This window comes from Sinocyclocheilus anshuiensis, unplaced genomic scaffold (assembly GCF_001515605.1).
Source record: "Sinocyclocheilus anshuiensis isolate Anshui unplaced genomic scaffold, SAMN03320099.WGS_v1.1 scaffold315, whole genome shotgun sequence".
NCBI classification, from domain to species: Eukaryota; Metazoa; Chordata; class Actinopteri; order Cypriniformes; family Cyprinidae; genus Sinocyclocheilus; species Sinocyclocheilus anshuiensis.
In genome coordinates this window covers 224567-236006 of record NW_015548210.1, presented here as the reverse complement: position 1 = coordinate 236006, position 11440 = coordinate 224567, and the positions used below count along the sequence as shown (strand labels likewise).

The 11440-nt window shown below is 38.5% G+C and overlaps 1 protein-coding gene across 1 annotated transcript in view; it reads left to right on the top strand.

The window, feature by feature from the left end:
- LOC107653721 (Down syndrome cell adhesion molecule homolog) overlaps positions 1-11440 on the top strand; it is a 99548-nt gene that overhangs the window by 61638 nt on the left and 26470 nt on the right. Inside the window, exons 5-11 of the mRNA XM_016440519.1 lie at positions 134-412; positions 508-783; positions 859-1155; positions 6200-6475; positions 6568-6846; positions 6946-7065; positions 8325-8504. Coding sequence (XP_016296005.1) covers positions 134-412; positions 508-783; positions 859-1155; positions 6200-6475; positions 6568-6846; positions 6946-7065; positions 8325-8504 — 1707 coding nt within the window. The remainder of the gene's footprint in view (positions 1-133; positions 413-507; positions 784-858; positions 1156-6199; positions 6476-6567; positions 6847-6945; positions 7066-8324; positions 8505-11440) is intronic.

The window sequence follows — 11440 nt, the reverse complement described above, 5'->3', positions numbered from 1 at the left end:
ACAGATAGATAGATAGATAGATAGATAGATAGATAGATGGATGGATGGATGGATGGATGGATAGATGGATGGATAGAAAGAAATAGAAATTACATACTAAAATAAATTAAATCAACAATTGTCTTGTTAATAGATCCAACAAACTCAGCACCTGCGATCCTCGATGGGTTTGAGAAGCGGGAGGTCATGGCGTCCCACAGAGTGGAGCTCCCATGCAAGGCCTCTGGACACCCGGCACCAAAATACCGCTGGCTAAAAAACAACAGACCGCTAGAATCAGACTCCCGTTTCCGTCAGAGCGCAACGGGCCTGCTGATCGAGAGAGCCCAGCCCAGTGACACCGGCAGCTACGTGTGTGAGGTGTGGAACAGCTATGGGAACGCAGAGGTCATAGGTCGTCTCACGGTAAAAGGTAGAACTCAAGTTTCTCCTGCCATATTTTTTTTATTGATTTCTAAATATCTTATTGATAAAGTTAACATAAGCAATGTCACTGTGTTGTTCCAGAACCTCTTAAAGTGGTGGTCAGTCCGCGAAAGGTGAAAGGCAGCGTGGGTAGCCAAGTGTCGCTAACCTGCAGCGTGACTGGCTCAGATGAGTATGAGCTCTCGTGGTACCGCAACGGTGACAAAATCCACACCGGCACCAATGTGCGGATGAACGGGATCAATAAGGAGAACCTTGTGATGGACGGGATGGCGAAGAGTGATGGAGGAGTGTACCAGTGCTTCGCCAGGAAGGCCAAAATGTCAGCTCAGGATTTTGTGCAAGTCATTTTAGAAGGTCAGCACCATCCCGGCCTTTTAATTTTGGTTCGTTTTGGTTTCTTAAACTTAATAAAACCATCTTTATCCACAGATGGAACCCCTAAGATCCTGTCTGCCTTCAGCGAGAAAGTTGTCGGTCCGAACGAGTTCATCTCCCTGATGTGTCACGTCAAGGGAACTCCACAGCCTGCCGTCACCTGGACGTTGGATGATGACGTTGTCACAAAGGACAGTCGGCACCGCATTGGTCACAGCATAACGGCAGAGGGGAACGTGGTCAGCTACCTGAACATCTCCCACACCCAGGTCCGGGACAGCGGGGTCTATCGCTGCACCTGCAATAACTCGGCTGGGACGGTTTCCTACCAGGCTCGAATAAACGTAAGAGGTGCTTGTCAGATCAGCTCCTCCAAAACACACACATATATTTCATTCTGCTCATCTCAAGTTCGTACGTGAGACGAGGGCCTGACTAACATCTGCTCTTATTTTTATTTCTGTTGAGCTTTCTGTGCTTTTATTGCTTTTTTAGGTCATGTTCATTCTTTCATATGGATTGATGTGTATTTGTTTTCTTCTGTGAGTTTCCAACCAGACTCTTAAAAATAAAGGTTGTTTATTTGCATCAATGGTTCCATGAAGAAACTTTAACATCCATTGAACTCTTTATAGAAGGTTCTTTAATAGTGAAAAAAGGTTCTTCAGATTATTAAGACATTCTTCATGCTAAGAGGGCCGTTTAAACAACACAGTCTTCAACTGAAAATTTAAAACTTTTTATGTGCTTTGGCTGTTCATTTACACGACAATTTTAAACTTTTTAAAACGGGTTTCAAAGTGCAAGTTTTTGAAAATGATACCATTATTGTGCAGGCGCATAGTGTTTCTTTACAAAGTGACATCGCCGACTACTGGCCTGGCATGGATATTGGCATAAAATGGCATTTTTAGTCATTTTCGCAGATCCGTGTGAATGGGGACCATTTTGACAGCACTGACATCTGTACATAAAACTGTTCAAAAACGCAAAGGAAGAAGTTTTTCATTTTCAGTACATCGTTGTCTTTAATGTACCCACATAAAATTGAAGCATATTCATTAAAAGGTTCTTTGGGGACATTAGCTTTAAATGATGTAAGCCCCGTTTCCACCGCAAGAACTTTCCCCAGGAACTGGGGACTTTGGGCCGGTACTCTGTGTGTTTCCACCGCAGGAACCAGGATCTAAATAAAGTTCCAGGTAAAAATTTGCCCCTCAGAAAGTCCCTGCTCGCCGTGTCTCAAAATGGCACCCTAAATCCTCGCGGTCTTCCTCTGAGTCCGCACTTTCGTGACGTAATGCTGCTTAAACTGTCGGGTAGAAGTCTGCTACGGGGCTCGCATCAGTGCGGGCTCGGCAGAAGTGCGGATCGAGGGCGCATAACGGCCGCAAAGGGGGCACTCACGAGCACCCTTCTGAACACTAAAATGACAAATGGGACACCCTATGGCAGGGTTCCTCAAATCATGCCCTGGAGGGCCAATGCGCTGCAGAGTTTAACTCCAACCCTGATAAAACTCCCCTACCTATGATTTTCTAATGATCCTAAAGACATTGATTAGCATGCTCAGGTGGGTTTTATTAGGGTTAGAGCTAAACTCTGCAGGAAAGTATCTCCCTGATGTGTCACGTCAAGGGAACTCCACAGCCTGCCGTCACCTGGACGTTGGATGATGACGTTGTCACAAAGGACAGTCGGCACCGCATTGGTCACAGCATAACGGCAGAGGGGAACGTGGTCAGCTACCTGAACATCTCCCACACCCAGGTCCGGGACAGCGGGGTCTATCGCTGCACCTGCAATAACTCGGCTGGGACGGTTTCCTACCAGGCTCGAATAAACGTAAGAGGTGCTTGTCAGATCAGCTCCTCCAAAACACACACATATATTTCATTCTGCTCATCTCAAGTTCGTACGTGAGACGAGGGCCTGACTAACATCTGCTCTTATTTTTATTTCTGTTGAGCTTTCTGTGCTTTTATTGCTTTTTTAGGTCATGTTCATTCTTTCATATGGATTGATGTGTATTTGTTTTCTTCTGTGAGTTTCCAACCAGACTCTTAAAAATAAAGGTTGTTTATTTGCATCAATGGTTCCATGAAGAAACTTTAACATCCATTGAACTCTTTATAGAAGGTTCTTTAATAGTGAAAAAAGGTTCTTCAGATTATTAAGACATTCTTCATGCTAAGAGGGCCGTTTAAACAACACAGTCTTCAACTGAAAATTTAAAACTTTTTATGTGCTTTGGCTGTTCATTTACACGACAATTTTAAACTTTTTAAAACGGGTTTCAAAGTGCAAGTTTTTGAAAATGATACCATTATTGTGCAGGCGCATAGTGTTTCTTTACAAAGTGACATCGCCGACTACTGGCCTGGCATGGATATACGGCATTTTTAGTCATTTTCGCAGATCCGTGTGAATGGGGACCATTTTGACAGCACTGACATCTGTACATAAAACTGTTCAAAAACGCAAAGGAAGAAGTTTTTCATTTTCAGTACTTTAATGTATTTAATGTACCCACATAAAATTGAAGCATATTCATTAAAAGGTTCTTTGGGGACATTAGCTGTAAGCCCCGTAAGCCCCGTTTCCACCGCAAGAACTTTCCCCAGGAACTGGGGACTTTGGGCCGGTACTCTGTGTGTTTCCACCGCAGGAACCAGGATCTAAATAAAGTTCCAGGTAAAAATTTGCCCCTCAGAAAGTCCCTGCTCGCCGTGTCTCAAAATGGCACCCTAAATCCTCGCGGTCTTCCTCTGAGTCCGCACTTTCGTGACGTAATGCTGCTTAAACTGTCGGGTAGAAGTCTGCTACGGGGCTCGCATCAGTGCGGGCTCGGCAGAAGTGCGGATCGAGGGCGCATAACGGCCGCAAAGGGGGCACTCACGAGCACCCTTCTGAACACTAAAATGACAAATGGGACACCCTATGGCAGGGTTCCTCAAATCATGCCCTGGAGGGCCAATGCGCTGCAGAGTTTAACTCCAACCCTGATAAAACAATCCGCGCGGTCTTCCTCTGAGTCCGCACTTTATGCTGCTTATGCTGCTTAAACTGTCGGGTAGAAGTCTGCTACGGGGCTCGCATCAGTGCGGGCTCGGCAATCGAGGGCGTCGAGGGCGCATAACGGCCGCAAAGGGGGCACTCACGAGCACCCTTCTGAACACTAAAATGACAAATGGGACACCCTATGGCAGGGTTCCTCAAATCATGCCCTGGAGGGCCAATGCGCTGCAGAGTTTAACTCCAACCCTGATAAAACTCCCCTACCTATGATTTTCTAATGATCCTAAAGACATTGATTAGCATGCTCAGGTGGGTTTTATTAGGGTTAGAGCTAAACTCTGCAGGAAAGTGGATCTCGTGGGCCAGATTTGAGGATCACTGCCCTACAGTCTCGTGGACTTAACGGACACGCGCACGTGGCGGCCATTGTAAGTCCGTAAGACCGCAATTGCAAATGAAATGTAACATTTGGGAGAGGCCTGTAGTACTTTTTCAAAGGTCCGGAACTTTCGGGGGCGGGACTTGGGCGCTGAACATGCTGATTGGTTGAGTTCACGCAGCATTATATTTCAACCACCATTTATTCACATAAATTTTTATAATATTACTGTTATTGTGTCATGAAATGTAGTTTTTAAATTTCAGGCGAGAATGTAGTTGTTTAAAACTCAAATCTGCGGTTTATTTATAAAGACAGCACCTATTTGAAAATGTGGTTCGCCGATTTCGGAGACGTGAGCTCCACGCGATCAGCGGGAGCTCAGTGCTCATGTTTCCCGACGAGTGCAGCCTCAACTCGGCTAGTCCTTCTGACATTTGCCGCTGGCTCTGATGTCTCTGTAGTTGTTAAACATAAGATATAATTAGTCTTAGGTAAGTCTAACAGGTAATCTTCGGTCTTTATTCTATTATTCTATTAATATGCTAAAATGAAAATGAAAAGAGGCAATGTTTGATATAATATTTTGTTTCATTGTATTGTATGTACACTTCCTGAACTACATTTCTGCAGCTATTAATATGTTTAAATGAAAACGAAAAGAGGCAGTGGTGTTTGATATCACATTTTGTCTTATTGTAAATACAGTGAGGAAAATTGCAAAAGCCAAGGCGAGCTGACTGACGTTATCAAGTACGCTGCTGTTCCATTTGCAAAATTACCGGACTTGCATCGTCCCGTCCACGGGAGTTCACACTCCCGAGTCGAACTTGTAAAGTCCGAACTACTGAGGATGCAAGTCCGAAATTTGCATACTTGGTATTGAGAAATGTGCTCAGACCTACGTCACCAGACTATTTGCTTATTCTTCACGGTACTTTAGACCACGATGGAAACGCAAACAGCAACAGGTCTGGGGGAAAACAGTTCCTGGGACAAATTGTTCCAGGTAATTTCGGTGGAAAAGCGGGTGTAATGGATGGATGCGGGGATGGATAGATAGATAGATAGATAGATAGATAGATAGATAGATAGATAGATAGATAGATAGATAGATAGATAGATAGATAGATAGATAGATAGATAGATAGATAGATAGATAGATAGATAGATAGATAGATAGATAGATAGATAGATAGATAGATAGATAGATTGATTGATTGATTGATTGATTGATTGATTGAAAGGTTCTTTGGGGAACCCAAAATGTTTTTTCTATGGCATCGCTATGAAAACTTTGTTTTGGAACCTTTATTTTTAAGATTTCAGGGCTGTAGTTCTTCAAAGAAATTTTAACATCTTTTCATGTAACCCTAACTGTTTCTTGTGTGTATGTAGCGTCTGTTTGTGATCACTTTACTTTTTCTTCATCATTAATTTATATTAATACTCTTTTTCTTTCCCTTCTTTAGAACAAATAATGTTGAAATTCTTGATTTACTAATTCTGCAACAACCTGGCAACCACCCACAACACTCTAGCATCACTTTTGCACTAATACAACTCACATTTTACTTTTCTAGTTTTGAATTGTGATTTTTAATTAGAGTTTGCAGACCACACACAGAATAGCATATTTTTAACAATATGTACTTTAAAGAAAAATATTAAATTTTTATTTCAGTGTTTTTATTTTATCTGCAAGTACAGTTTATCTTTTAAAATATACTATTAAGGTTTGAAGTGCACCTTCGATATAGCACAAGGGTGTATAAAGGGATGAAACGTGTGAGAAACAAGCCATTTAGGAGTATCAAAATAACCATCCTAATCGTTTACTTTCTGTTTTCTGTTTCGTTGATCTTAGAAAGGCCCTCATCCATAAACCATAAATCTACATTTTCTTTATTATTTTTTGCTACATTTACTGCAAATTGGATTTTCATCCCAATGTCAATATTCTTTTAAAGAGAAGTGTTTCTTTTTTGTACCCTGAAGGTCCTGCTGACATACGACCAATGAAAAACCTCACAGCAATAGCTGGCCGGGTCATGTACATTCACTGCCATGTGATTGGCTACCCATATTACTCCATCAAATGGTACAAGAACTCCAACCTTCTCCCTTTTAATGACCGTCAACGAGCGTTCGAGAACAACGGCACGCTGAAGCTGCTGAACGTGCAGAAAGAACTGGACGAAGGAGAGTACAGCTGCCATGTGCTGGTTCAGCCCCAGCTCTTCAAGAACCAGAGCGTCCACATCACCGTGAAAGGTAGCGATACTTGACTTAGTTCAATGATGTCATTAGACTAGCTTCTTCATTTGGTATAGCAATATTTACCAATGTTCTCTGGTTGTCGTCAGTGCCTCCCTTCATCCAGCCGTTCGAATTCCCACGTTATTCCATCGGCCATCGCGTCTTCGTGCCCTGCGTTGTGCGCTCAGGTGACCTTCCCATCTCTATCACCTGGGAGAAGGATGGAAAGCCCATTAACGCCAGCCTGGGGGTAACCATTGACAACATCGACTTCACCAGCTCCATGCGGATCTCCAACCTCCAGCGAGTGCACAACGGCACCTACACCTGCATTGCCCAAAACGATGCCGCCGTCGTCAAATACCAGAGTCAGCTCATTGTTAGAGGTAAGACTACATGTTTAGCATTCTATTTTGGACTACAAAAAAAAAAAAAAAACTTTTACAAAGACAGAACTTGAATGGGAATTTGTGGGGTTTTTGTAGTTCCACCAAGGTTCAAAGTGCAGCCTCAAGACCAGGATGGAATCTATGGTAAATCTGTCATCTTGAACTGCTCTGCGGATGGAGAGCCACGGCCGACTATTGAGTGGAAATACTCAAAAGGTACATACATGGCTTCATTGACAGCTATAAACTTGCATACAAAAATCACTTTCCTAATTGGTATTTTGTCTTGTAAATATATATAAACATTCTTAAAACAAGATACATTTACTTGAGAAGCACAGTTGTGTAAGATGATAATGCATAATTCAATAAACATAATACATTTAGCTTTCAGCTAATATACTTTGAATTAAGTTAATTAAAAAAAATATATATTTTCTTTTCATTTAAAACAATAATAATTCTAGTAAAATAGTAAAAATAATTCTAAATTTGTTCTTTGACATTTAGATTTTCATGGATATTTAGATATTTTTTACTAAGAATCAAGACAAAATTATAGCTTTTTTTCTATTTTAAGAATAAACTTCACATTTTTTTATTTTATTTTAAAATAATTATAACAAAATAACAGTGGGGGAAATAAATAAAATTCTATAATAATAATAATGATGATGATAGTAACAATATACTCTGAAATTTACTTTCATGGCTATTTGGATAATAACTTTTTCGCTTTCAAGAATAAGTGGTAACTCTTTACTGTAAGGTTCCATTTGTTAACATTAGTTAACAAACTAACAATGAAAAATACTTCTAAATCATTGATTAATCTTGATTCCAACATTTACTAATACATTATTAAAATCAGAAGTTGTATCTATTAATGTTATTTAATGGACCAGAGCTAACATGAACTAACAATGAACAGCTGTATTTTTATTAACTAACATTAGCAAAGATGAATAAATACTGCAACAAATTGCTCATTTATAGTTAATGTTAGTCAATGCATTAAATAGTTAACAATGGAACCTTATTGTAAAGTGTTGCCAAATAAACTTAAAAAATTAGATTTTTGCCAGTGGAGAAAAAAAACTTCTATTATAATTATAATAATAATAATAATAATAATAATATAGTTGAAATAATTCTAAATTTGTTCACTGAAATCAAGTTTTCTTGGATTTTTTCACTAAAAATAAATCAGTTATTTGCCAGTGGGAAAAAATAAACTTTTATATTAATAATAATATATAGAAAACATAACTCTAGATATAGATAGATATATCATGTATATAGATCTTTTTACTGAAAATCAGTACAAAATGATACTGTAGCTTTTTATGTGTAAAAAACCTCACATGTTGTGCATTTTCAAAGAATTTGCCAGTGGTGAAAAAAGGAAAAGTATGATGTAACTGAAGTTTTTTAGCAGGTTTTCTAGAGTACGTCTTCCTCTCTCTCTGTGCCAGGTGCTGGGGTGCCCCAGTTTCAACCCATCGCTCTAAACTCGGGCTTCAGGGTCCAGCTGCTCGGGAACGGCTCACTGCTGATTAAGCACGTTCTTGAGGAGGACGCAGGTTATTACCTGTGCAAGGTCAGCAATGACGTGGGAGCCGATGTCAGCAAGTCCATGTACCTCAACGTGAAAAGTAAGAAACAATATTGTACAGATACATAAGATGATCGTTTCAACGGTTCACTTTGTAGTTCTACTAAAATTCTAAACCTTCAACCGTACATGAATATTTAGGTGTCTGTTAAGAGCTAAATAGTTAGTGAGACACTTTTGTCCATTGCACCTGAAGCAAGCTTGTTTTTTTTTTTTGCGTTACTTAAGGACACAGTGGAGAAAGTTGTTATGCCTGGGGCTCGAACCAACAACCCTCTGGTTACTGCCACTCTTGATACACTTGCAAAACCAATCAAATGTCTGTTTAGGTCCCAGCTTTTTTGTTTTGTGCAGGCTTGGAATTATTTTTTGCAACGTTCTTGTCAATATTACGACTAAACAAGAGAGGATTGTGGCAGGTGAGAGGGTCTCTTTGTCTGCCTCAGACACGTGTGGGTGTTTATCCACGAGTAGCCAAAAACCCGTTTCCCCCTCATTACACTGTGAACTCCAGTAGGAGCTGACATGTGGAAAAGCGTGTGCTTTCAGTGTTCTTAATGTGTGTGTGCATGGCTCACTTTTTCTGTTTCCTCCCACTCTCTGTTACACTCAGTTACCACACACATACTGTACAGTATAAACGCACAGGGAGAGAGAGAGAGAGCAATAGAGATTACCTCAGACTATAATTTCATCAATTTCTTCTTCATGATGCTTGTGTAAGAGGTATTAAATTACAAACTATCCACAGAAGATGATAGGAACAGAAATAGGAACAGTGGTGTTTATTTTAAAGACAGCATGAAACTTGTCCACAACCCATCTTGCATCCATTTTACAATGCATTCAGAGAAAAACAGAATATAATATAACAAATAATAATTAATAGTGCTGTCAACCGATTAATCACGATCGCATCCAAAATAAAAGTTTTTGTTTACATAACATATGTGTTTGTACTGTGTATATTTACTATGTACATGTATATATAAATACACATACAGTACATACAGCATATATTTTGAAAATATTTACATGTATATGTTTATATTAATATAATTTATATTATATATAAATATATTTAATATATAAATGTAACATTTTTCTTAAATATATATGCATGTGTGTGTGTTTATATGTACATAATAAATATACACAGTACACACACATATACTATGTAAACAAAAACTTTTATTTTGGATGCAATTAATCGCAATTAATCGTTTGACAGCACTAATAATTAATAATGTTTATTTATTCATAATTTTATTAATAATTTTAATCTTTATATTTAGGCTATTGTTCAAATGTTTGGTGTCAGAAAGATTTTCTGTTTGTTTTTGAAAAGTCTCCTTTCAAGGTTGCATTTGTGAAAACAAAAAATATTATAAAATAGTAGTTTAAAAACATTTTTTATTTATTTGCTAATTTATTTTTATTTATTTTATTTTAAAATGTAGTTTATTCCTGTGATGCAAAGCCGAGTTTTCAGCATCATTACTCCAGTCTTCAGTGCAGTGTTAATTTCGTCAACGAAGACGACAATGAAAAATATTCGTTAACTAACATTATTTCTGTGACTAAGACAAGAGGTTGACGAGCTAGAACTAATATCTGATGATAAAAACTATGATGAAATTTATGCCGCGTCTTCGTTAACAAGACGAGACGGGACTATAATGTTATTTGAGGACTACCGGACATTCAAAATACATCCTATAGGTTACTGTCTTGTCCTTCAACATGTGCGTCCCTGTCATTAGATTGCAATCGGATAATGGGCGTTCGCATATCTAGTCCCAGTATGGCAGTCGCAGTGGATGGATAGGCTACCAGAATGCGAACTAGCAATCTGAAACAATGGCCTCAGCACCTGAAGGGTTAGGGATAAAGTGACCAGACGTTCCGTTTTTCCCGGGAGTCACAATTCGTTGTCGATTATCTTAAAGGTAGTGAAGGCGGAATCGCGCTGATAGAAGTGCTCTCTCTCGCGCACGCTCCGCCAATCACAATACACTGGGTCAGCTGGCCAATCAGAGCAGACTGCGCTTGTCGGAAGGAGGGACTTTGTAGAAAACGAAGCGTTTGAGAGAGGCGGGGCATAGAGGACCTACAATAATGTACAGTATTTGAAAAATAATGTGTTTTTTGAACATTAAAGCATGTCAACATATTCTGTTACACCAAATACACAAAATAATGATCTTTAAAAAAGCATCATATGACCCCTTTAAGTGAAAGCAAACAGGTGGGAGAACTGAAAACTGAACGCGTGTCAGTGTTACATGCATGCCTTACGTCTTAAAGGGATAGCATTCCTAATGTTAACCAACAAAAGATGTTAAATAAATATGTTAAGTAAACCTACTGTATCTGAAAAATTAGTTATTCTTATTGTCTTATTCTGCTTCTTTTTCAAAAATTATAAATTATGCATATTATAACTATCATTTTTATAAGTTGCTCCCTTTTCTCTACTGAAGGGATAAAAGGGATAGTTCACCCAAAAACGAAAATTGTCATCATTTATTCAAGTTTTTCCTAATTCAATCCTTGATTAAAATTTCTCATAAACTTAATTGATTTGGTCTAAAGAGAGAAGAATTAATGACAATTTTTGTTTGAAGACTACATATAAAATAGCTACCAAAATAAATGTTGGTAACTGCAGTTTGACATGATCCTTCAGAAATCATTTTAATATGCTGATTTGCTGCTCAAGAAACATTTATTATTATTAATGTTGAAATCAGTTGTGCTGCTTTTAATACTACTGTGGAAATCATGATGCATTTTTTTTTTCAAAAGAAGAAAAGAACAGCATTTCTTTGAAATGTAAATCATCTGTAACATTATATTATTACACAACATTTATTTATTTAAAAAAAATTGTATTGACCCCAAATCTTTTTATATATTATATTATATTATATTATATTATATTATATTATATTATATTATATTATATTATTTAAA